At 35.9% G+C, this 27690-nt stretch overlaps 1 protein-coding gene across 1 annotated transcript; it reads right to left on the reverse strand.

The window, feature by feature from the left end:
* Positions 1 to 350: 350 nt before the first annotated feature.
* Positions 351 to 19641, reverse strand: LOC113769128 (UDP-glycosyltransferase 91D1-like). The gene is made up of 2 exons (XM_027313602.1): positions 19451 to 19641; positions 351 to 1005 (listed from the first exon to the last, which is right to left on the reverse strand). The coding sequence occupies exons 1-2, from the start codon at positions 19639 to 19641 to the stop codon at positions 351 to 353; spliced, it is 846 nt and encodes a 281-aa protein (XP_027169403.1).
* Between the last annotated feature and the right edge of the window lie 8049 nt (positions 19642 to 27690).

Consider the following 27690-nt stretch of genomic DNA (forward strand, 5'->3'; position numbering starts at 1 on the left):
TTTTATTGGGGGCTAAGGGGTACAATAGGAATATTTGCTAAAAATTAAGTATAAAGAATTTGTTTTTAGGGTCCTTTCATCAGTTCCCGTTAATTTTACCGATTTCCGTCAGTGTTACAACTTAGTTCAAAGCACGAGGTGTCGCGTTGTATATTTTGAAACCATAGGGGGCTTATTTGTATATTAGGTTTAGCACAGGGGGCTTTTTTGTTTTTAACCCAAAATTCACATCAAACAGACTTGAGCTCAACTGTAGTGATTCATATTGCAGTGACCTTTACCCATCTTCATCTAATCCATTTTTAACAAAACAAAATTAATCAGTAGACAGATAAATTTAAAAAAAAAATCTAACAATTGTGTCTATTGTTCTCCAGATAATCTATGAAGTTTCCAACGTAACCATCATTCAATTCTCTATCTCTGAATATTCCACTCATTTCTTTAGCTTTTTCCCCAAACATTTTGCCTTCATTTTCAACCATAATCAGTCTGACACACTGAGCCACTAAGTCTCTCGTGTAAGACCTGTCTGGATCATTTCTTGGTATTTCAATTCCAACATTCCTATCTTCCATAACCCTGGCATTTAACCCTTGGTCCACCAAAAAAGAGGGCATAATCAGTGGGTGACCAAACATGAGTTCCTCTATACATGAACTCCAGCCACAGTGAGTCAAGAACCCACCCACCGATTCATGATTCGGTATGTTCAACTGTGGTGCCCAACCCTTCCACACATTCCCTCTTCCTTTGACTCTCTCCTCAAACCCATCTGGCACCTGAAATGACTCAGATAGCTTCCTCAGGACCCAGAAAAAGGGTACCTCGGGTAACTCCAACCCGAGTGCTAACTCGGTGACATCTTTTTGACTCAGTGACACCTCACTTCCTAATGCAACGTACAGAACTGAGCCCTCGTTTTGACTCTCAAGCCATTCTCTTATTGAAATCCAGCAATGAAATGAAATTATCTTGGCTAAGCTTTCTCTATCTTTCTTTTTACTTGTGATTCATTATGTTTGTATGCAATGAAATTATGCTTTTTGTTGTCTTATTTTGTATGCAATGAAATTATGCTTTTTATTGTCTTATTTCACATGAGTAGCTAAATTTCTAAATTTAAGAAGTAGATGAAACTTATGGCTATTTGATATGTGTTAAATATTATCTATACTTGTTATCTCATGTATTAACTTGTATATTTATGCATGCTTATTACTTGTTGTTACTTGATCACCAATAGCAAGTTTGTAGTTGTTATTATTCAGTAGAAATTGTTAATAATGATGGAATGACATAAATGGACTTAAGGAGTAGACTCATGAAAATAAAGGTACACTTAAGCGGATTAACTTTACATTTCATGAAGAACAAAAGAGTAAATCTAGTTATTCACCATGAGAATAGAGAAAACTAGGCTATTCTATACCACTACATCATGAGAGTGAGTTTTGATAAACTTGGAAATGAATCTCTAGTTAAACAAGAGTAATAATAAAAGATAAATCTATTCACTTATATCTTCGTGCCATAAGTGGATTCTAACCCCCTAAACTCAAGTATTTAGTGAAATCTCTCTATTGTTATCTTACAAGTATTTAGTTAAAATAGTTAGATAACAAGTATTATTATTTTTATTGCCTTTATTTGACAGATAGTCTAAATTATAGACTAAGTAAAGGATCTAGTACTTGTAATAGTTGGTTCTCGTGGGATCGATCAGTTATATGTTCTAAACTTCTATTTGACCTGTATACTTGCAATCAAACGGGTATATTTTGGATTCACTTATATTTTGAACCCATCAGTGGCCTCCGCATTTTCCGGAAGTCCTTCAGTTTTGTGCAGTGGGATTTCTATTAAGGTGATGGAAGAAGCGAAAATTGGTGGGATTTTTGGGAGGCGATCAATGTTTCTTGGGGTGGAAATGAACGTGATCTTGTGAACATCACTGCATGGAATTTGGACTCTTTAGCCATGGCCGAATACCGAGTTTTTTAGAAGAAGCTAAGGTATGCCTATATAACCATATCGCGGCTACAGCGATGCTTATATAACCATGTCGCAACAGCGCAAATAACGTGGGGTTTGTCCATTCAGACAGAAACAAACCATATCTACTCGCTGACCAAAAAATAGAAGCCATCGGATTGGTGGCTTACTTAGGTGAGGTTTGGACTTTGGAGTACCAAGTTTCGTAGGAAAATGTTGAGAATATTTCTCGAAACATTTATCAACAACTTTTTTTTTAGGATCGTGCTGCAGTGATGACAAGTCACCTCACGAAATACTAAAATAATACTAGTTACCGATAGTTGTCTAAGTTAACCTCCTTTAACGACAATTTTGGTCCTATAGCGTCTTTTCTGATTCCATTAAAATAATGATTATAAATTCTGTGTAAGTTTTTTTAACTAAAATGGTAAGTTTGTTCAGTAAACTAGTTACTTTAATCATTCATCATTACCAATTTATTTGTAAAACTTACCATTTTTTAACAAAAGCTTACCATTATGTCAATTAAACTTACTAATTATAATTGTTGTAACTTTCTTAAGTAAAATGGTAAGTTTGTGAAAGAAAGTAGTAAGTTTGGACAATTCACCAATTTACCATTTTATTTATAAAACTTACTATTTTTCAACAAAAACTTGCCATTATGGCAATTAAACTTACTAATTATAATTGTTGTAACTTTCTTAAGTAAAATGATAAGTTTGTGAAATTAAAATAGTAAGTTTGGACAATTCACCAATTTACCACTTTATTTGTAAAACTTACCATTTTTAACAAAAACTTATTATTCTTTGAATTAAACTTACTAATTATAATTGTTGTAACTTTCTTAAGTAAAATGGTAAGTTTGTGAAATAAAGTAGTAAGTTTGGACAATTCACCAATTTACCATTTTATTTGTAAAACTTACCATTTTTCAACAAAAACTTACTATTATTTGAATTAAACTTACTAATTATAAACTAGTAAGTTTCGTTGGAGAAATAGTAACATTCGGTATTTAAAGAGTAAATTTAATATCACACTTATAATTTACCAATTTTATTATCGAAGTTAACATATTACCACCTGATGTAACTTTGAATATTGGAAACCTAAATGAACAGTAGTGCAATACTAATCTTAGATGTAGGGACCACTATTAATCAGTTGTACCAATATTTTAATATAAAATATTCACAAGTTATGGTAATGATCGGCACTGCGACATTATTCTTTTTTTTAACATCACATATATCAAATTGTTACAACACATTTTTCTACAAATTTCAAAAAACATAAATTCAAATGGGATTTTAGATTGTTTAAACAATGAAAAATTTTATGCTAGTCTGGACTAATTCGAGGTTGGGATGGTTGCCAGTTCAACTACTCTAGAACGGTTTTGTCTAATTCAACAAAATATACATTTTATTTCTTTGGAATGTAAATCACTTTGAACATAAAATAAACACAAAATAAGTTTTGATCGATTCCACACATGGTGTTGAAAATGATGTACATTGTTGGCATATTAAACCAAATTTAGAAGTATTTATTTATTAGTTTTGTTGGAGTTAGGTTTTTGGTACTTGTGTGATTTAGAATTTGTGCTTTATTTGATAATTTCTTATACAAGTGGTTTCTTTCCCAACAAGTCTAATAGATTATAAATAAGACATTATTTAGGATGTTTTCTAGAGAGAGAGTCTAAGAGAGTTTGTCGAGTTTTCTATTGTGGTGTGACTTTTTTCATTGTTTGAGATTTCAATAATATTTTGAGTTGAGTTTATTATTTTCTTCTCTCCTACATATATTTTGAGTGTTTGTTTTATCCCTTCAATTTTGTAACCCTGTATGCATTTATTATCATTAGAACCCTAAAATTTGGGTTCTACAATTGGCATCAGAGCCAGACTACAAGGTTAGTCCTCAGTGTTTCTGCTATTAGAGAATTAGAGCACAAAGTTGCTGAAAATTATTCAGTTAATCGAGTTAGACCACAAAATTGGTCCTAAAGTGTGTAGTTGGTGAAGAATTCGACTATAAGATTGGTCTGAAAATTGTTAGATTGTTGCAGGTGTGAAGACATAGATCAGAGAGGAATCCTGTCAGATTTATGGATTGCTGCGGGTTGTCATATTAAAGGAAATGATTGATCAATCAACCAGGGAAGTCAGGAAACTTGACTGAAGGAAAAAAAATTATTCAAGTATATGAATTGTTAAATAATGGAATATTATAGAGATCTGATTGATGGTGAAAATGTTTTCATATTAACTCCCATAAGTACAAATTAGACACACATATTTTGGTTAAGTTTTAACAGTGGAAAAATATCTCAAACAATGTAATTTGGATGATATTCTTTGTTAGGTTGATGCAAATGAGTTGCCAAAACATGTTTTCAAGAAGAAGGCATGGTTATTCTTTCAAGTGATGAGTAAAACTATGGCAAAAAGTATTTAAAAAACTTTTGTTCGTCGTACTAAAATATCTTGGACATTTTGGAAGGATATTTAATATATTTTGCAGACGATTGAACTCTGTTTGTTGGAAATGGTTTGTGAATTTTGAGAATGATAGATTTGTTGATGATATAGGGGATATTGAAAATTTTGAATTAGTTGATAGTTTTGATTTGCATACTTTGTGACAAGTGTCGTGCCTGAGCAATAATAATAATGATATTCCTAGTTGCCAACAAAAGCAGTTTCGCGTCAATTCTAGTACTGGAACAGGGACTCTGTGATAGGGTATAATTTGTTATTAATTTTATGGTTAATTTTCCTCTTTGTCCTTGCCAAATATTGTTTTAATTGTCGAAATATACTTATATTTGGTATTTGGACCTAATTACAGGTAGTGGAGCAGAAAAGTACTAAAAAGGATGACTTTCTTGAGAAAATTTCGTGCACGTGGGAAGCCTTGAGAATCTTTGCAAATCCGGCTCCAAGATGTGCTAAACCAATGCCTTTCCTTTTGTGACTAGTAGTTTACTAGCATTAGGAGACAAGAAAGAAGGAAACTTCAGTAGTTGCCTTATCTCTTTGTTTTCCTTATTTGGTGGAAAAACCGACAAGATGAGAGACTAGTCGTTGTTCAGAATGAGAAGTCTTGTTTTGGGGTCTTAGTAGTTTTCTTCTCCTATTAGGTATCTATCATGTGCGCTGCAAAGGCCATAGCAGAGAACATTTAATTATCTCTTTGGCTTGGTAGTTCCAGGAATAATTCTTTGCCACCGCACCGAGCACCTTCCCAGCTCGCTCCAGCCGCTGTCTTCGTTCAGCCCCCGCTACTAGCCATCGTTCACCGCTGGCGCTCTCCCTCTCCTCAGTCCCTCACGGCCTGTTCTCATCTCTGCTCAAACAAAGGATAAAAGAAAGAACCAACCAATTTCACCAATGCCATAACTGCTCGAGATCCTCCATTACATGCTCAGGGAAGTTTCGTTGTCCCTTTTGTTTCTATTATATTCTTTATCTCTTACATTGGGGACAATGTAAAATTTAGGTGTGGGGGGAGTAGTATATTGGTATTTTATTGAAAAAGTGTAAGTGTAGATATTTTTGGTGGAATTTTTGTTTGACTTTGTCGAATTTTATCCAATTTTTGCCTATCTTTGTGCATATTTGTGATTGTTCCTAATTAATGATAGTTAGATGTCTTAAATTTTTCTATTGCTAAGATTTTACACTTTAAGGTATTAAGTATGACATGATTAAGTTTAAGGGTATCTTTTTGTGAATATTTGAGATTTTGTGACTTTTACACTTTTTGGTTAACTTCTCTAAGTATTGTAAATATTTATCTAGTAATTTTTTGTGCAAATTTGTTCAACTATTAATCTTAGTTCTCCATGTTTAAGAAATAAAGCGGATTTTTTGTGATTTTTAATTTTAATTTGGTGCTTATTTATGAATAGTATTTGGCTATACTCCACTAGTATCGTTGCCTAGTAACCGGAGATCTTCACCACAAGTTTCGATTTTCGAGTCAAAAAGCGACGATAGCTATGAATATATGGATTTTAAGCGATGATGGCCGAGTAACCGGACTCCTTCATTTGGCCAATGTCGGAATTCGCGTCAAAAAGCTTAAATGGCTAAAAACTAAGCATTCCCCCTGGAAAAAAAAATCAATCAAGTGTGGGGATATTTTAGAAAAAAATGTGCTAATAGTGAAAAATGTGGGAGTGTTTGAATGAATTATTAGCCTGCTGATTCATGAATTTTAATGTTGAGATTTTGCTTAATAGTCAAACCATTTGCTTATGGATGCTGGTTGAATATTTTATATTCTTAGATTAGTTAGTTATAAATTGAAAGAGTCCTTGATTTTGAAAGCTAACTGGAGAGATATTTCTTGAAAATTGCCACTAATACTTGATATATGTTTTAATTGTATCTTGACAATAGAAAATTTGAGTAATAGCCATTGTTTGAATTTGATTGCTTAATTTGTTATTCTCATGCTTGAGGACAAGCATGGTTAGGTGTGGGGGGAATTGATTGGGTATAATTTGTTATTAATTTTATGGTTAATTTTCCTTTTTGTCCTTACCAAATATTGTTTTAATTGTCGAAATATACTTATATTTGGTATTTGGACCTAATTACAGGTAGTGGAGCAGATGTCGCGCCCCATTTTTTTGAGAAAAAGGAAAATAAAGTTGTTTGAAATCATAATGCGTAGTATGTATGAAATGTGTGAAGTGTGTGAATGTGAGAAATAAAGGGAAAGGCCATGGGACTTTTTTAATGCGACGGTTTGGCCAAAATGATAATCTAAAAAGGTTTTTAAACATAAAAGTAGGAGTCGCCATTTGGTATTGAGTTGAGGTGTACCAAATCACCCAAAAAGTAGTTTTTAAAAAAATAAAGCAAAAACCTTTTTAGATGACTCATAGTCTACGAAAATCAAAGAGACAAGTTCGGGGGTCACGGTTGATAAAAGGAAAGACAAAGACAAAGTCTAAGGCATCCTTTTACCCTAGCCTAAGCTAGTTGCGTGATTTAGTGACAATTTTCCTATTTATACCCAAAAAATGTATTGCATTTTGGATGCGTCTAACATGAATGCAAACCTAAATCTAATGAGTGGTTTGAAAGGGATAAAATGTCTCTTTAGAGACTCGATTGGTTCTAATCACATGAATTGTGATAACTAATGGTGAACCCTCAAAGAGGTCACGAATAAATGCAAATGAATGCTCGAGTAATAATGAGGAAAAATGAGTGTGTGCGAAAAATGTCTTTGAGTGTAAAAACGAGTGCCAGGTGCAAGTGCGCAAATGGGTGTGTAAAGTGCAAGGGTGCAAATGAGTATGTAAAAGTGCACGTGTACAAATGTGAGAGAGTGTAAAGTGATAGTGTGAAGAGTGAGAATGTATAAAGTGATAGTGTGTGAAGTGAAAATGTGAAAAGTGGTAGTGTGAAAAGTAAAAATGTGTAATGTGCTTTGGAAATGCATGAGCCCTAGAGGAATGCAAGCAAGACGGGTACGGGGAGACCCTAAATCGTGACTTTTGATTTGCCTTTTGGTTAGAAAGAAAACAAGCGTGCTAAGGTTATGTGTAGCCAAACTCGTTTGTTTCCCTTACCAGAAGGGTGACTCTCTAATCTAATCAAGCAGATGATCCTAATAGTTAGAATGAAATGCGAAATCCTAAAGATCGTGTTTCAAATGCGGGAAAAGGGTAGAGGTTCATGCAAAAATGTAAAAATGCTAAAAGGAAAAAATGAATGAAATGTAGTGAAGGCATACGAATATGTACTAGCGAGAAGCGGCCCTATTGGGTCTAGCTGTGGACTAGCCCTTTACTAACGCTCTCTCACAAGTATTGGACTTGTGAGAGCTCGAGAGGAAGACCATGACTAGCATTGGACTAGTCACGGTAACGTGCATTCCATCCACATAATCAAATATAATACTAAAAGCAAATAGACATGCAAGGCACATATTTTCACATAGCACGTAACACATAAGCATGCTTATCTAGATGCAGAAACCTAAGGAAAGCAGTAACACATAGCACATAAGCATGCAAGACACACGAAACAAACAAACCCTAACTATTACATTTGGGGGGGGGGGCTACTACAATCTAGAAGGGGGAAATGAAATAAATAATTAAAATAAATACCTAACTATTATAAATTTGGCATTCAAGTTCCTTTCAAATGATCAAAATTGAATTAAAATAAATATACAAAACTAAAGCCAATAAATAAGTAAATAAAATAATAAATATAAAACACTTTCAATAGCATGCAATTAAACACATAAAGTCACATAGGGCACGTAGGGTCAAATAAAGTGAGAAAAAAGGGATAAGGTGTACCTTCCTGAAGTTGGAGCCCTAATGACACGAATTCACTTTTTTACCCTCCAAAATAATAAAAAGAGTCAAAGCATCACTTTAATTAAGAAATATAAGCGTGAAATGGGAATAAGCGTGAAATTAAATCAATCAAAGGCACTTAAAAGGAGGCAAACAACCCATGTTTAAGAAATTAAAACAAGTAGAGACTTGCTTGTAAAAGTCAAAGAATTTCGAGGGGTCAATTTATTGAATATTAGGGGTCTAAAATGAATGAAATTAAAATTAATGGCTTAAGATAAAAACTACCAATCAAATGACAAAACTCACAAAAATAAATGAAAAAACTATTTGCCATGATTGAACAACAAAAATGCCAAAATTCCAAAAATCAAATTAACTATAAATCTAGAAAAAGTTATTAGACCCTTAAAATTCATCCTACAACTCCTTAAGAATCTATCCAAAAACAAGTCAAGACATATTAAAGAGAAAATGGCATGTTAAGACGACAAAATTGATTAACTTTTACGATTTTATGGGCCATAGCAGCATTAAGCAAGTCTTAAGGGGTCAAAAATAAAATTTTAAAAACATTTCCCATGCAAGCATGCAAAGCTACGAAACATATGCTTCTGCAACAAAGTTTCAGCAACTTCGTAAGCTTTCTGCACTATTCCAGCCGTAGCTTGCTTTTCATTTCTTTATCTCAAGCAAACAACATTGCAATATCTCAATCAACTAATACAACACAGTCACTAAGCATTCATCTCACTTTCCAACATAAGATCCTTATGTTTGAACATCAGAAATTTATACAAAAGATCATGCAAGCATCAAATAACCAAATTCCGCAATTTTCAGCTACGATTAGCTACACTTGTGGTGTTCATCAGATGTAATTTTTCATCCAAACACGTCCAGCTTCTCAACCAAACAGTGAAGCTATGATTTCAAACATCAGACCCATAGAAATTCGACATTCGAACATGCAGATCTTCGGCAAAAAACAAAAAAATTTCTGCAACAAACAGTTTCATTTCTTCCTTACCCAGTTCAGAGGTAATCATGCAAAGTAACACAAGATTGGACATTTCCTAAACAGCCATAGCCATGGTAGTTCAAAAAACAACAGCAAACAAAAGAAGAAAAATGCGGTCTGGTCGAATAGACAAAACTGCGGCAGAGTTTCTGCTGTGAACTTTGCAGCTCAAACCAAACCCATTATTTTTGTCTCACATAATCCTCAAATCCCAGCATAGCAACCGAAAAGAGACTCGACTAAGCTACCAAATTTTGCAAGAAAAGGAACAGATCATTGGATAAAGAATAGACAGGAAGCAAAAAGGAGAAACGACAAGAAAACAGCAACCATGAGCCTTTAGTTTCAACCAAATCAGACACAATATTGATGCAAATCGGCTCAACAGGGACCCAACAAAAGACACGAAACCAGGCTTCACCTTAGCAGATTTGGTTCTAACTTATCATGGCTACTAACAAGCTTAGTATCACTATAAAAAACAAACAGAGGCTCAAAGTTTGGATCTTTATCAACATTTTCGGAAGCAAAGAAGAAGATGTTGAAATCGGTATTTACAATTTCAAAACACAGGAGGAGAAGAACGATGGCTATCAGATACCTGGAAGCTGAAACGGAGGTTATCTTTCTTGGCCTAAGATTGGAGGTTGCGCTTTGTTGGGTTCACGTTCCTTCTTCCTTACTCCCCGTAGTGGCTGAAACTCCTTTCCCTCCCTAGTTCCTTGGTTTCTGGTCCTTTACTTCTGTCCCGTAGCCTTTCTACTGCTCAGCCGAAACCTTCTCAACCCGAACTCTCTTCCTCTCCCTTTTCTTTCAGTTTTTCCCAGCCTTTTTGGCTTCTGGTTTCTTACCAGCAACCCTCTCTCTCAATCTCTCTGTTGTTTCACCCTCTCACGATAACTCCCTAACCTTAGCCGCCACCAGATTCTCTATGCTCTCTACTCCTCAACCTTTTCTTTTTCCTCTGCTTTTTCCTCCTTAGCCCAGCCGCCAACTCCTATTACTTCTCCTCTCTTAGCCGTCGGTCTTTTTTTTTTTCACTCTCCCGTCGTCACCTCTATTCTCCTCTCCCGTATCTTCCTTTTATATGGAGCAGAATCTCCCAAACCCTCATACCTAAGGTTGGGATGATAGTTCAATTTTTACTAAAGATTTTGGAGCCCCTAGATCATTCTTTCTTCTGGAATCATCTTTGCTGGGGTAAGGTGACCTGTACTGGGAAAAGAAAAAATGCAAAAGGATTAAAAATGGGCAAATGACCGCTGCAATTTTGAGCTTTCTCCTGGCTTCCGCACGAATGGCGCAGAATATTTTTTCTTTTTCTTTTTCCTCTTTTCTTTTTTTTTTACTGAGTTGATTTTTCTTTTCTTTTTCTCTTTGTTTTTCTTTCTTTCTTTCTAATTTTCTTTTCCCGATTTTCTAAAATGATTTTCCTCAAGAAATATAAAATGAAACAAATAAACCAAAATATGAATAAAATGATGAAATTTTGGTGTCTATAGTTTGCCCCTCTTTGTCTGAGTTTTGAAAAAACTTGAGACAAAGAAGTAGACACCAAAATACTTACCTGTGTTATTCGGTTGCAAACTGCTCGAACGACTGATACTTTTGAAATAAGGACTGACCTGTTTAACAAAACTTTCAAAAATGAGACTGACCCAGACGAGAAATTTAAAACGGGATTGACCCGAACAAAAAATTTAAAACGGGACTGACCCGAATGAGAAATTTAAAACGGGACTGACCCGAATGAGAAATTTAAAACGGAACTGACCCGAACAAGAAATTTAAAACGGGATAGACGGAATGAAATGAAGTGAAATGAAGTGTTAGTGGGACCGACCTATGTCTAACGGTAAGATGTAAGGCATATTAGTGGGATTAACTCATATTTAATGGCAAGGTGATGAAATGCTCACTAGTGGGGCTAACCCATGTTTAGTGGCAACTTGGTCAGTGGGATAGAACTTGAGCCTGCCGGATGACTTGGTCAGTGGGATGAAACCCGTGCCTGCCATGATGATTGGTCAGTGGGATAAAATCCGAACCTGCTGTGATGATTTGGTCAATGGGATGAAACCCGAGTCTGCCTTGATAATCGGTCAGCGGCATAGAACCCGAGCCTGCCTTGATAATCGGTCAGTGGGATAGAACCCGAACCTGCCGTGATGATTGGTCAGTGGGATAAAACCCGAGCCTGCCTTAATAATTGGTCAGTGGGATAGAACTCGAGCCTGCCATGATGATCGGTCAGTGGGATAGAACCCGAACCTGCCGTGATGATGGGTCAGTGGGATAAAATCCAAACCGGGATAGAACCCGAGTCTGCCGTGATGACTGGTCAGTGGGATAGAACCCGAACCTGCCTTGATAATCGGTCAGTGGGATAGAACCGAGCCTGCCGTGACGATTGGGTCAGTGGGATAAAATCCGAGCCTGCCTTGATAATCGGTCAGTGGGATTAATACCCGAGCCTGCCTTCAATTGATCAATCACTTGGTCAGTGGGATAGAATCCGAGCCTGCCGGATGACTTGGTCAATGGGATCAATACCCAAACCTACCTTCAATTGATCATTCACTTGGTCAGTGGGATCAACACCCGAGCCTGCCTCGATGATTGGTCAGTGGGATAGAACCCGAATCTGACGGAGATAGAGAAAAATACACACGTTAGTGAGATAAACTCGATGCTAACGGTGGTAGAATAAAAACACACGCGTTAGTGAGATAGATTCGATGCTAACGGCGGTAGAATAAAACACACACGTTAGTGAGATAGACACGATGCTAACGGCGGTAGAATAAAAACGTACGTGTTAGTAAGATAGATTCGATGCTAACGGCGGTAGAATAAAAACACACGCGTTAGTGAGGCAGACTCGATGCTAACGGTGGTAGAATAAAAACGCACGTGTTAGTGAGATGGACTCGATGCTAACGGTGGTTGAATAAAAACGCACACATTAGTGCCCTTTTTCCTTCTTTCTTCTCTCTTTTTGGTATCGGCCTTCCACATTACTAGATGCTTTTTCGTCGACTTCAGCCATGAATACCTGCACAGGGGGCTTACCAAAGTACAATATGCACTTAAAATTATTTTTTATTTATTTTATTTTTGAATTGATGCACCTAGTACTCATGTAAAGAACAGTATGATTGATTCAAAAATATCTTATTTGACTCTTGGATGAAATCCTCAAATGTGTTACAAGAATTTGCCCCAATGTGGGCCTATTTTGCAACATCTCGCAAATAAAAATTTGCCCCAGTGTGGGCCCATTTGATTGCAAAAAATTTTGTTTGGATGACTCTCCATTTATTTGAACAAAATGAAAAACTGCGTTTCCTAAAATCTAGGAAATAATCAAATATCAACATATAATGTGAAGAAAATTAAGAGTATTGCTCAAACTCATACAGCCAATTTCATGATGAATCTCTCAAAATAATACCAAATTACAAAAGATTTCTTCATCACTTTAGCATCGATGTTTAGGGTAATGGGTCACCACTTCTTGTCAGTTCATCTTACAGGATCAATCAAGTGGGTATTATTTCTGAATTTGAGGTAGTTACAGGAAATGGGATGTCAAGATTTGTCTTATTTTTGTGTCCAAATTGCATCTAACCCATTCAATATCACATCTTAGTGAAAGCAAACAGCTTGTCACCCTTGTTTTTTAAGAAAATTTAGTCAACACATAAGTTTTATAAGCTTGTAACATGTGGGTAGAAACAATAGCTAAATATAGGGAAACTGGTTATGACTATATGATCATGAGTGACAGGTAGATTTCTTAGGAGTATAATCCTTACCTCAAGTTGTCATGAGAGATAAGTCAGCAATGGACTTTACGAGCTTATAATTTGGCTTGAAGATGATAGTTAAAGAAATAATTTTCAAAGACATTGCACCGAAGATCGCATTTTTCTCAAAATTGCCCTCATTTTGGACTCCAAGATCTTGGATTTTGTTTGACTTTTTATCATCACTCAACAGGGACCTCAGCATCGAATTTTTTTTTTTTTGCATTTTTCTTTGCATTTACTTTTCTTGCTTTGCTTTTTGCTTCTTTTTTTTTTCGACCTTGTGGGTTTTCACATGGTGAGCAGTGTCAACCTCATACCTAATCAATTCAAAAAATATAGCTAAAATTTTTATCATCAGAAATTTTCTTGACAGAGCAATTGCAAAGAACAGAAGTCAGGACTTTCGACTTTTGTAATGGGGTCTGGTGGGGTGTTTAGAAAAGTTAAGGCTTGAAAACGAATTTCAAAAGTGGTTTAAGTGATCTGAGATCACATTGTTGCATCAACCCTATTTTTAAGGTTAAATCAAAACTTGCCCCAGTTTATTCTCAATTGAGGCTATTTTTTCTTTCATTTTCCTCCTTTTGGCCCTTTTTTTTTTCTTTTTTTTTCTGGCCTTCGGTCATTTCATTGAAATTTTCAAAATTTGCCCCAGTTCATGCTTAACCGAGGTTCTCTTTTCTTTCATTTCCTTTCTTTTGCTATTCTGCCATTCCTTTGAACTTTTTAAAATTTGCCCCAGTTTATTATTATTTATTTTTAACTGAGATTATCTCTTTTTCTTTTTCTTTTTCTTTTATTTCCCTTTCTTTCAGCTCAAACTTACCCCAGTGTGGGGTTTACGATCTTCAGGGGTTGCCAAACGAAATAATTTATTCTGAAGGTTCAAAAGGAATAACTAGGGATAAAGTGTTTTATTGAAAAGGAAGAAGGCCTGACTTTCATTCCATTCCTCATATTGACCCTGAAAGAAAACTTCTGTTCATGCAAAATTTTTGCATGCATCTGAATCAATTGACTGAAGAAGACTCCTGTTCATCCATAAGTGGTCCGCCGGACAAAACTCTTCATTTTTCCCTCTCTATCTTTTCATTCAAGATTGAAACACAGAATCAAATTTTCCCAATTTGCAATTCCCTCTCTTTTTAATTTTAGCATTTATGCTTTTTCTTCTCTTTTTTCAAATTCTCCAATCTCCTTCCCCAGTGTGGGGTGCGATCATAAGTGCTTTTAAAAAGAACCACCCATTTTATCTCAAATGAGGACGCAAGGGGTAAACAGCGTTTAGGTGTAGAAACGATGGCCAAAGTATCATTCTTACGCCTCATGACAACCAAGGTAAAGAATAGTTCATTAAGAATCCATTCCCTTTTGATATTTGAAAATTTTTCAAATATAGGGTAGTGATCATTAAGGCTCTTATTTGAATTAAAATTATTTTTTTAAAGGCTCAAATGGGAGAGCAAATGATAAAATCTGTATAGATAGAGAAACGAATGCTCGAAGCATCATTCCAAATTTTCAGAACAAACAAGAATAATGTACATTTTTGCTTTCACTTAGATGTGATTGAATCTGGTTAGACCAGTGAGCATTTTTTCAAACAAAGATTGCCCCAATTTGCGGTTTGTCAATCAATGTGACTGATTTTGGGGGTTAATAGAAGTGCACAAAATATGAATTGTATAGTGAAAGAGAAAAGGTATTGCATTAGATCTTTCGAGACAGACCAGTCAGTTGGAGTGATCTCTTTTAATTTCGAACACTCTTATTGTATAGCTCAGATCACCAATCTAGTGTGAATTTTCAGGCAAAATGTTGAAAAATCTCAATTTGGTCTTATTTCTAAAAATTCATCATTAAATCTCTCAATGAGCAAAAGAATGAAATGTACATGAATATATACAAAACGATAAAAGCTTCATTATTGCAAATGTTTGAAAAATTTTCTTTCAAATATAATACATATGAGAAAAGAAAAATTCTAAAGAAGTCCTTTACACATGTATACACACTTTTCTCTCTTAATAGCTCTTTTTTTTTGAGCAACTAAATCATGAAATCTCTTAAATGTTTTACACTAGCGCTTTCAGATGAATTCTTCAAATTTACATTGTAGGGTCTGTTCAAGAATCAAGTAATACTTGTAATTTTCAAAATTCATTAGACCAAAACTATTATCAGATATTGAGAAATATTTTCACCTTATTGAAACCTTTTCTATAAATGTAGGGAAGGGGAAAAAATAAAAGAAAAAATACCCAAAGTTAGTAAGCAAAATTGTAAAATCGGTATGCATGTCCTATGGGGGGATCCTTTTATGCCAAGGGTTGGCCTAGCATGAAAATGCAATCTTTCAGAGCAGGCACTATACCATACCTGATAGATCCGATCAACTCATTGATATTTGAGTAAAAATAATTTGAAAAATTGGTCAATTAGAGTGAGAAGAGACATTTTTTCAACAGAACTAGGACCAAATCCGAATAGATTAATTGCTTTGATTAACACATACACTGATGTGACAGAGCCATGTCTTGACTACGTTTTCAGTGAACTTTTAAGATCAAAACCCTAAAAGAGGATAGACGGGTCCAACGGATCGAATGAAATTGATGAATTTTACTGGATTGCCCTAAAAAAAATGGATACTGTGGCGACTCCACTTCTCCCTAAGGCGAACCAAAGGGTTGGCGGGCCGCCTGCCTAGCTCTCGCCAGGACTCACGTAAGCATTCTAACCCAAATCCTTTCGAAGAATAACCTAATCTATTACAAAACAATTTCCCCGAAGAAGACCGTCACTAAAACCACATTAACTTCAGAGATAGCAGTGATTTAAAATAGCCAATCGAAACTCTAAAACGTCCCACGTGCTACAAACCAAGGTATAAAGTCGTACCAATCCGGATAGATAATTACATACATCACTACTACAAACTTACAAGCCAAACGCTCGAATTAGGGTTTACACATTTTCCAGCTTCAAGTGGCAATCCAAAATAAAAGTACATTATCCAAATTAACGCATTACAGCCCACAAAAATAAGTCATAGCATTCAAATGCATTCCAAAAGGAAAACATGAGTAAGTTTCAAAGCTTTCAATTTCCAGCACCTGTTAAGGAAAACAAATAAACGTGGGGTGAGCTAAATCTCAGTGGTGCCCCAAAGCATGCAATCACATAAGGCAAGTAACGAGTATGAAATTCAATAATTAAGAAAGCGTATAACAGCACAGAGTAGGATACAGGGGCTCTCAGGAGCCAAATTCCTCGCTTGATCTGAAACCACCGTAGTTGACCCTCCGTCAACTCTCACTACTTATGATCCATGTAGAGTATCTCATTTTGTTTCCTAACCCGTCACCGTTCATACCCCTGTCCCGGGCCCGCACATCAACTAAGGGAGCAGTATACTTGAGATATACCCTCAGAAAATTAGGAGCAGTATACTTGCGTATACCCTCAGGAAATTAGGAGCAGTATACTTGCGTATACCCTCAGAACTTTGGTCGAGGGATTCACCCAGCGACGTCACAACACATGGATTCACTAAAACATTTCACGCAAATCACCGCTCGAACGGCTAGTGTGATAAAGTACACACTGCTCGCTTCGATGGATCAGAAACCATTTTTGCAATTACCACATATCAAGTCAAGGAAGCACTTTATTCAAGTAGGCATAGAACAAGCAGGGACACTCACCAAGAGTGAAGTTCAGATGTCAAATTGGGAATCGAATTCCGCGTCCTCGCAATATCCTAGAATACCAAATTTTGAAACTATAAGTTTCTATTCAGTTTTTAAGCTTATGCACATCGAGGTTTATCTAATATATTACTAGTTTACTTTCTCAAGAAATTTCAAAAATCTACTTAGGTTGAAACTTGACAAAAGTAGTAAAAATGTTTCTTATAGTTTTTCTTGAGATACTTTTCCTTAGAAAAGGGTAACTAGTATAATTTTCTTGAAACAATTCGACCATCCACTTAGGATTGAAATTTTGTAAAAGTAGGAAATGTTTTATATGGCTTTCCTTAAAAATATTTTTCTTTATACGAGTGCGGTTAGTACTATTTTATTTAGAATAAATTTTCCTTGCCGAGGAAGTTTTCTGCTATTTTTAGTTAAAGTCACTAAAATCTTGTATTTTGGAAATTTTCCTCTAGACAATTAGCCAGGGACAATTTTAAGGAAAGAAAAGGAAATAGATCAAGACTTAGGGTTTTAAAACTAGTGAAATCATTTTCTAAAAGTAATAAGACTAGTTTACGCTTAAAGGAGAAATATCGAGTTGGCAAGGTTCAGAAAATCCCTACACGAAATTTCTAACTTTAACATTCAGTGCTAAGTTTTATCGTACCATACTAGAGTGAAGATATATTTAAATAACTTGCTTAAAAACTTCTCAAGTTCACAGGACCAAAATGGATTCCTTACAATTCCGATTTACAAGGACATAATATTTCAGATTTGTCAATATAACCAACTCACATTTCAAATAGAAATCTCACTAGGGCTTCGTCAATCATTAGCCCTAGGTTTCAACAGATTCAATTCTGATCAAGAATAAAACGAATGACCAAGGCTTCGTCAATCATTAGCACTTGGTTTTGGCAAGCTCATATCACATCTTAACTAAAACAAAATGAAGGTAAGGCCTCCAAGAAATTCCAGCAATTAAATTTCATCACCCTTTAATACTTATAAAATCATTCAAATGGCCAAGGGCTTCATCAATCATTAGCCCTTGACAACCATCAATCACTTCCAACCACAATTCAATCAGGAATTCAAATCACAAATAAGCTAAATGTTTGATCCAAGTCAAAATTCAGTTTCATGAAGAAACAGGACATTCAAGCAGGACAGCCTACTTTGAGGAGTCACGGACAGCAGTACATATGGAGGAAAAATATGAAATTTCTACAGAACAAAGGCCCATGATTCTAGTTTTAAATGCCACTGACGGTACCTTAAACGGATTTTCCTACACCAAGATATAAGCATTTTTCTGAGACTGGTCAGTAAAATCCGAAAATCTGAAGACTCATTTTTCACTTGTGAAAAACTCTTTTTTCTCTTTTAACACCATAAGGTTTTTATTCAAACCATCCATACATTTCTTATAGAACCCTAAAACAACATATTCCAGGCATTTCCAACCATTATGTTTCAAAGAAAAATTTCAAAACCAAGCTGAGGTTCCAATTCAACCTTCGGCTATCACAAAAGAAATTCCAGCATTTATGTATCAACATTTTTGGTTCAATCTTTCAATATACCCAATATTTCATTGCCAAACAACTTAAAATTTACATCTCTTATGTATTACTAAACCATTATATTCCAAGGGAAAAATAAAATAAATTTCCAGAAACCAATTAAAATTTCCAAAGACAAACTGAAAATTCTGGTTCATACCCCTCGGCTATCAATACTTTTCCAGCACTTAGGGTTTTATAAATCCAACTTTTCCTTGGCTAAAACATGGTTTTAGATTCTCAAATTCGTCATGTGAACCTTTGGCTAGCTAATTAACATTTCTGGTTCAAAATCGAATTCGAATAACAGCTTCAAACATCCCAAAAATCCAGAAATTGTATGTTCTTAATCTAGCTTTTTCCTTGGCTAAATCAGCATTTTAGGAACTCCAATTCAACATGCAAAGCCTTAATCGTATTAATCATCCAAGTTTAAGTTAACTAATCATAATCTCAGGTTTTGATCATCACAACAAAGCAGATTACATCATGAAATTCTTAATCAATTCTCGGTCAACCATTTTCTTTTCAAAACAGAATTTTCTTATGCCTTAACATCATCATCCGAGTCTAGATTCCACATGCAACACCCTAATCAACTTAATCTTTCACTTTTTAGTTAACTAATCATAATCTCAACCTCAGGTTATCAAAATTGGACAGATTAGAAACTGCAATACCTTGTTAATCTCTCGGCCGAACCATTTAGCCATCCAGTCAGATTTTTTTCTTTTTCTAATGTCTCATCCGATGGTTTAAAATCAACATGCAAAGCTGGAACTAACTTATTCATCTTGTCTTAAGTTAGGGAGACACATCTTTAAGTTCAGATTGTCACAGGGAAGCAAAAATAAAGCTACATTTCCAAACCAGTTCCTCGGCAAAAACATTTTCATCAAAACAGAATTTTCTAGTGTCTTGAATTCATCAACCGATTGAACAAGCAACACATGCAGGCTCTGATATGTCTTTATCTATTAGTAATTAACCTAATTTAGCCCAGCAATTACCTCAGATACAAGCTAAGCCTACACCCAAGAAGTCTGGAATTTCTTTCTTCCTCTCGGCCCTCACGCACGGCTTCGAGGGTTGGTTGCGGTTGCAGTGGTTGCGGCTGAGAACTGGTTGCAGCTGGTGGAGATGGAGGTGCAGAATGGTGAAGCTCACTCACGATTTTCTCCCTGGTTTCACTCCAGCTCATGGCAGAACCAGAAAATTTTGCGGCTCACGGCTTCTTCCCTCGGTTCCTCTTTGTCGATGATAACAAGACAAAGGGGAAATGTGGTTGTGGAGAGGAAGTGTTGTGGTCTGAGGGAATTTTGTGCAGAGGAAATGGAATGGTGATTTGTGATATAGGAACGAAGAGGTAGAGATATGGTGCCGCGGTTTTGGAGAAGGGTTTGAGTGTAGGAAATGGTTGCGTATAGAATTGGTGAAAATGTGATTGGCCGATTGGGGCGGTGATTGAAATGCTGTCAGAGGGATTGTTTGGTTTTGCATGGAAATGTTGTGGTTGTAAGGCATTTTAGTCTTTTCACTTTGCTTCCTAACCTCTACTTAAATTCTCCATTCTAATCTTAAAACCAAAAATTATCCCCAAGTGTGATTTGAACGCCTAATTATACACTAGTATACTTAAACCACTTTTTTATCGAATATCTATCGATTAAAAATTTAATATTAAGGTTCCTAACATTATTTAGCGATTAGATTAGTTATCAGAATTTCCAATTATTTATTCTCAAGAGATAGAGTTAGTCTAACTCGAAATTTATCAATTTAGTAATATAACGTCAAATGAAATAATAATTTAATACAAGTGTGTCAGTTTGCACATAAAAATTATTTTTACGCACTTATTGTGAAAACAAAGAAGGATAAGACTATAATTATCAAAATTTCATAACTTAGAAAAATTATATTATTTTTCACATAAACCTATTTTTACGTACTTAATTGCGAACAAGTAAAAGTAATGCTAGAAATTATTAAGGAATAAAAGAAATGTAAATGAAATATGCACTGGCTTATATATCTATTTTCAGGGTTCTCACAGATACGTTTGATCAAATGGATTGAATGAATTTGAAGATTTATTAAAAAATAACTAGATCACCCTAAAAAAGGTAAACTGGTCAAATAAATTGAATGAAATTTGATAACTTATTCACAAATTGACTTGATCACCCTAAAAAGGCAAATTGGTCAAAAGAATTGAAATTGATAATTTATTCAAAAATGATTGAATCGCCCTAAAAAATGTGCAAATGGTCGAATAAATTGAATTAAAATCGAGTACACTAATTAAATGAATCGATAATTTATTCAAAATTGAATAGACCTCCCTAAAAATGAATAAACTAATCAAATGAATTGAATGAACTTGATGATGAATTGAGTTAATGATTTATTTTTTTAAAAAAAATGGATTGGATGAAATTAGATGGTTTATTTGAAAATCAATTGAATTGTCTACCCATTGGTAGTTTCAAAGAATTATTGCGATGCATTAGTCTATGACCCTTCTAAAATCAAAATTTGGCCTTGATATATTGTCTCAATCAATGAAGAATTATTTGTGAATTTCTTTAAATTAATGTCCTTTAAGCAAGGGATTTTTACCAATTCTGATAAAATGGCCAAAAGATGATTGTTAGATGTTCATATTCTAATGTACCAAAGATCGCTCCAGGGTCATGGAAAGGATCGGATCCCACCTTACCTTGTGTACTACCTCTTTAGATGGTACAAAAATATAAACGTGCAAGTCTCCTTGGATTAAGTATCCGAGACACAGGGCGATTTATTCCTAACGTGGGATCCTCTAAATGGCATTCCAATTTTAGGGTTTATGCATGATGCCATTTATCAAAGCGAATAAATGTGCAGTACACAAATGAAACATGACCTAAAGGAACCCCCTTTTGTATGCCGGGGTGAGCCTAAAATGAAATGTATTCATGCTACAAATGCGAAACATTGAATTTAAACGTGTCACATCAAATAGGGTAGGCTCCTAGAGAGTACCATGTCAGGACTCTTATTTTCTAGGACTTATGAGTGTAATGGAGACAAAAACCAAGAAAAGTTAGTTCAATCAGATAAATACACATAACACATTGTAGAAAAGCAATACAAAGAGATAAAGCAATAAAAAGAAAAGAGGGGTTGGGTCCCTCCCCTCGTGAATAGTGTCCCTAATAGGGTAAGGCAGACTCTACCCTAGGTAAACTATCATGGATGCATGAGGTATTGGCTCACTAATGCATCTAGACTCGATAGGTTTCAGGTCCCCGAGCCTTCAGACTCGGAAACCAAAGGTCATCAATCCCAAGATTCTTTGTCGGTGGCTCGAGCGATTCCCTAGACACTGCTACGTACACATCGTGTCACGGCTACATGTCTGAGTGAATCTATCAAAAATCCTCAACTTTCGACTAAAAGCTAAAGGCTATCAACCCAAAGCTTAAAATGGAAGATTGAGTGACCCCTCGGATCATGCTACGCACACATCGTGTCGCAATCACACGTCCAAGTGGGTCGCCTAATCCTAATAGAGAAGAGTGGCGTGACAAGCCACTAAAAAAATAATAAACGAGGGATAAAAAAATAAAGCGTATGCACGTATGCTAGTGCACCGTTTGGAGGGGAGGAATCGAGAACCAACGCGAGGCTCTTGGGTAATATCCCCCACCCAAATGCAATACAAAGCGCGGGATCACATAAATAAACCATCCATCCATCAAATCAAATCATACGCAAATGAGGGAGTGAGTTGATACACACGAAATGCAAAAATCCTAAAAAAAAAAAAAATGCAATCCTAAACGTCCAAATGCGATACATGAAAAGGGTAAAAAAAAAGAAAAGAATAACTAAATCAAGTGCTCGGACCCGCTTAGGAAGTCCCCAGTGGAGTCGCCAACTGTCGCGCCCCATTTTTTTGAGAAAAAGGAAAATAAAGTTGTTTGAAATTATAATGCGTAGTGTATATGAAATGTGTGAAGTGTGTGAATGTGAGAAATAAAGGGAAAGGCCATGGGACTTTTTAAATGCAACGGTTTAGCCAAAATGATAATTTGAAAAGGTTTTTAAACATAAAAGTAGGAGTCGCTACTTGGTATTGAGTTGGGGTGTATCAAGTCACCCAAAAAGTAGTTTTTGAAAAAATGAAGCAAAAACCTTTTTAGATAACTCATAGTCTACGAAAATCAAAGAGACAAGTTCGGGGGTCACGGTTGATAAAAGGGAAGGCAAAGATAAAGTCTAAGGCACCCTTTTACCCTAACCTAAGCTAGTTGCGTGATTGAGTGACAATTTTCCTATTTCTACCCAAAAGATGTATTGCATTTTGGATGCGTCAAACATGAATGCAAACCTAAATCTAATGAGTGGTTTGAAAGGGATAAAATGTCTCTTTAGAGGCTTGATTGGTCCTAATCACATGAATTGTGATAGCCAATGGGGAACCCTCAAAGAGGTCACGAATAAATGCAAATGAATGCTCGAGTAATAATGAGGAAAAATGAGTGTGTGCGAAAAATGTCTTTGAGTGTAAAAACGAGTGCCAGGTGCAAGTGTGCAAAGTGCAAGTGTGCAAATGGGTGTGTAAAGTGCAAGGGTGCAAATGAGTATGTAAAAGTGCACGTGTACAAATGTGAGAGAGTGTAAAGTGATAGTGTGAAGAGTGAGAATGTATAAAGTGATAGTGTGTGAAGCGAAAATGTGAAAAGTGGTAGTGTGAAAAGTGAAAATATGTAATGTGCTTTGGAAATGCATGAGCCTTAGAGGAATGCAAGTAAGACGGGTACGGGGAGACCCTAAATCATGACTTTTGATTTGCCTTTTGGTTAGAAAGAAAACAAGCGTGCTAAGGCTATGTGTAGCCAAACACGTCTGTTTCCCTTACCAGAAGGGTGACTCTCTAACCTAATCAAGCAGATGATCCTAATAGCTAGAATGAAATGCGAAATCCTAAAGATCGTGTTTCAAATGCGGGAAAAGGGTAGAGGTTCATGCAAAAACGTAAAAATGCTAAAAAGAAAAAATGAATGAAATGTAGTGAAGGCATACGAGTATGTACTAGCGAGAAGCGGCCCTATTGGGTCTAGTATTGGACTAGCCCTTTACTAACACTCTCTCACAAGCATTGGACTTGTGAGACCTCGAGAGGAAGACCATGACTAGCATTGGACTAGCCATAATAACGTGCATTCCATCCACATAATCAAATATAATACTAAAAGCAAATACACATGCAAGGCACATATTTTCACATAGCACGTAGCACATAAGCATGCTTGTCTAGATGCAGAAACCTAGGGAAAGCAGTAGCACATAGCACATAAGCATGCAAGACACACGAAACAAACAAACCCTAACTATTACATTTGGGGGGGGGGGCCTACTACAATCTAGAAGGTGGAAATGAAATAAATAATTAAAATAAATACCTAACTATTACAAATTTGGCATTCAAGTGCCTTTCAAATGATCAAAATTGAACTAAAATAAATATACAAAACTAAAGCCAATAAATAAGTAAATAAAATAATAAATATAAAACACTTTCAATAGGTATGCAATTAAACACATAAAGTCACATAGGGCACGTAGCGTCAAATAAAGTGAAAGAAAAGGGATAAGGTGTACCTCCCTGAAGTTGGAGCTCTAATGACACGAATTCACTTATTTACTCTCCAAAATAATAAAAAAAGTCAAGGCATCACTTTAATTAAGAAATAATCACATGAAATGGGAATAAGCGTGAAATTGAATCAATCAAAGGCAATTAAAAGGAGGCAAACAACCCATGTTTAAGAAATTAAAACTAGTAGAGGCTTGTAAAAGTCAAAGAATTTCGAGGGGTCAATTTATTGAATATTAGGGGTCTAAAAGGAATGAAATTAAAATTAATGGCTTAAGAGAAAAGCTACCAATCAAATAACAAAACTCACAAAAATAAATGAAAAAACTATTTGCCATGATTGAACAACAAAAATGCCAAAATTCCAAAAATCAAATTAACTATAAATCTAGAAAAAGTTATTAGACCCTTCAAATTCAGCCTACAACTCCTTAAGAATCTACCCAAAAACAAGTCAAGACATATTAAAGAGAAAATGGCATGTTAAGTTGACAAAATTGATTAATTTTTACGATTTTATGGGCCATAGCAGCATTAAGCAAGTATTAGGGGGTCAAAAATAAAATTTTAAAAACATTTCCCATGCAAGCATGCAAAGCTACGAAACATATGCTTCTGCAACAAAGTTTCAGCAACTTCTTAAGCTTTCTGCACTATTCCAGCCGTAGCTTGCTTTTCATTTCATTATCTCAAGCAAACAACATTGCAATATCTCAATCAACTAATACAACACCATCACTAAGCATTCATCTCACTTTCCAACATAAGATCCTTATGTTTAAACATCAGAAATTCATACAAAATATCATGCAAGCATCAAATAACCAAATTCCGAAATTTTCAGCTACGATTAGCTACACTTGTGGTGTTCATCAGATGTAATTTTTCATCCAAACACGTCCAGCTTCTTAACCAAACAGCGAAACTATGATTTCAAACATCAGACCCACAGAAATTCGAAATTCAAACATGCAGATCTTCGGCAAAAAAGAAAAAAATTTCTGCAACAAACAGTTTCATTTCTTCCTTACCCAGTTTAGAGGTTTTCATGCAAAGTAACACAAGACTAGACATTTCCTAAACAGCCATAGCCATGGTAGTTCAAAAAACAACAGCAAACAAATGAAGAAAAATGCGGTCTGGTCGAATAGACAAAACTGCGGCAGAGTTTCTGCTGTGAACTTTGCATCTCAAACCAAACCTATTATTTTTGTCTCACATAATCCTCAAATCCCAGCATAGCAACCGAAAAGAGACTCGACTAAGCTACCAAATTTTGCAAGAAAAGGAACAGATCATTTGATAAAGAATAGACAGGAAGCAAAAGGGAGAAACGACAAGAAAACAGCAACCATGAGCCTTTAGTTTCAACCAAATCAGACACAATATTGATGCATATCGGCTCAACAGGCACCCAACAAAAGACATGAAACCAGCTTAGTTAGATCTGGTTCTAACTTATCATGGCTACTAACAAGCTTAGTATCACTATAAAAAATAAACAGAGGCTTAAAGTTTGGATCTTTACCAACATTTTCGGAAGCAAAGAAGAAGATGTTGAAATCGGCATTTACAATTTCAAAACACAGGAGGAGAAGAACGATGGCTATCAGATACCTGGAAGCTGAAACGGAGGTTATCTTTCTTGGCCTGAGATTGGAGGCTGCGCTTTGTTTGGTTCACGTTTCTTCTTCCTTACTCCCTGTAGTGGCTGAAACTCCTTTCCCTCCCTAGTTCCTTGGTTTCTGGTCCTCTACTTCTGTCCCGTAGCCTTTCTACTGCCCAGCCGAAACCTTCTCAACCCGAACTCTCTTCCTCTCCCTTTTCTTTCAGTTTTTCCCAGCCTTTTTGGCTTCTGGTTTCTTACCAGCAACCCTCTCTCTCAATCTCTCTGTTGTTTCAACTTCTCACGATAACTCCCTAACCTTAGCCGCCACTAGATTCTCCATGTTCTCTACCCCTCAACCTTTTCTTTTTCCTCTGTTTTTTCCTCCTTAGCCCAGCTCCTCTTACTTCTCCTCTCTTAGCCGTCGGTCTTTTTTTTTCACTCTCCCGCTGTCACCTCTATTCTCCTCTCTCGTATCTTCCTTTTATATGGAGCAGAATCCCCCAAACCCTCATACCTAAGGTTGGGATGATAGTTCGATTTTTACTAAAGATTTTGGGGCCCCTAGATCATTCTTTCTTCTGGAATCAGCTTTGCTGGGGTGAGGTGGCCTGTACTGGAAAAAGAAAAAATGCAAAAGGATTAAAAATGGGCAAATGACTGCTGCAATTTTGAGCTTTCACCTAGCTTCCGCACGAATGAAGAACAAAATGGTGCGGAACATTTTTTCTTTTTTTTTCCTCTTTTCTTTTTTTTTTTACTGAGTTGAATTTTCTTTTCTTTTTCTCTTTGTTTTTCTTTCTTTCTTTCTAATTTTCTTTTCCCGATTTTCTAAAATGATTTTCCTCAAGAAATATAAAATGAAACAAAATAAATTAAAAATAAATAAGATAAACCAAAATATGAATAAAAATGATGAAATTTTGGTGTCTACAATTTGCCCCTCTTTGTCTGAGTTTTGAAAAAATTTGAGACAAAGAAATAGACACCAAAATACTTACCTGTGTTATTCAGCTGCAAACTGCTCGAACGACTGATGCTTTTAAAATGAGAACTGACCTCTTTAACAAAACTTTCAAAAATGGGACTAACTCAGACGAGAAATTTAAAACGGGACTGACCCGAACAAGGAATTTAAAACGGGACTGACCCGAATGAGAAATTTAAAACGGGACTGACCCGAATGAGAAAATTAAAACGGAGCTGACCCGAATAAGAAATTTAAAACGGGATAGAAAGAATGAAATGAAGTGAAATGAAGTGTCAGTGGAACGGACCTATGTCTAACGGTAAGATGTAAGGCATATTAGTGGGATTAACCCATATTTAATGGCAGGGTGATGAAATGCTCACTAGTGGGGCTAACCCATGTTTAGTGGCAACTTGGTCAGTGGGATAGAACCCGAGCCTGCCGGATAACTTGGTCAGTGGGATGAAACCCGAGCCTGCAGTGATGATTTGTTAGAGGGATAAAACCCGAACCTGCCTTGATGATTTGGTCAGTGTGATGAAACCCGAGTCTGCCTTGATAATCGGTCAGCGGCATAGAACCCGAGCCTGCCTTGATAATCGGTCAGTAGAATAGAACCCGAGCCTGCCGTGATAATTGGTCAGTGAGATAAAACCCGAACCTGTCTTGATAATTGGTCAGTGGGATAGAACCCGAGCCTGCCTTGATAATCGGTCAGTGGGATAGAACCCGAGCCTGCCGTGATGATGGGTCAGTGGGATAAAACCCGAACTGGGATAGAACCCGAGTCTGCCGTAATGATTGGTCAGTGGGATAGAACCCGAACCTGCCTTGATAATCAGTCGGTGGGATCATCATTCGCACTGACCCGAATGAGAAATTTAAAACGGAGCTGACCCGAATAAGAAATTTAAAACGGGATAGAAAGAATGAAATGAAGTGAAATGAACTGTCAGTGGAACGGACCTATGTCTAACGGTAAGATGTAAGGCATATTAGTGGGATTAACCCATATTTAATGGCAGGG

Source organism: Coffea eugenioides, chromosome 4, assembly GCF_003713205.1.
Source record: "Coffea eugenioides isolate CCC68of chromosome 4, Ceug_1.0, whole genome shotgun sequence".
Lineage (NCBI taxonomy): Eukaryota > Viridiplantae > Streptophyta > Magnoliopsida > Gentianales > Rubiaceae > Coffea > Coffea eugenioides.

Coding starts and splice junctions, on each gene's coding strand:
- LOC113769128 (XM_027313602.1), bottom strand. CDS start 19,641: ATGAGCTGGAGTGAAACCAGGGAGAAAATCGTGAGTGAGCTTCACCAT. Junction 1,006..19,450: donor AGGCTTAGCTTGTATCTGAG/GTAATTGCTGGG, acceptor ATGAATCACAAG/TAAAAAGAAAGATAGAGAAA.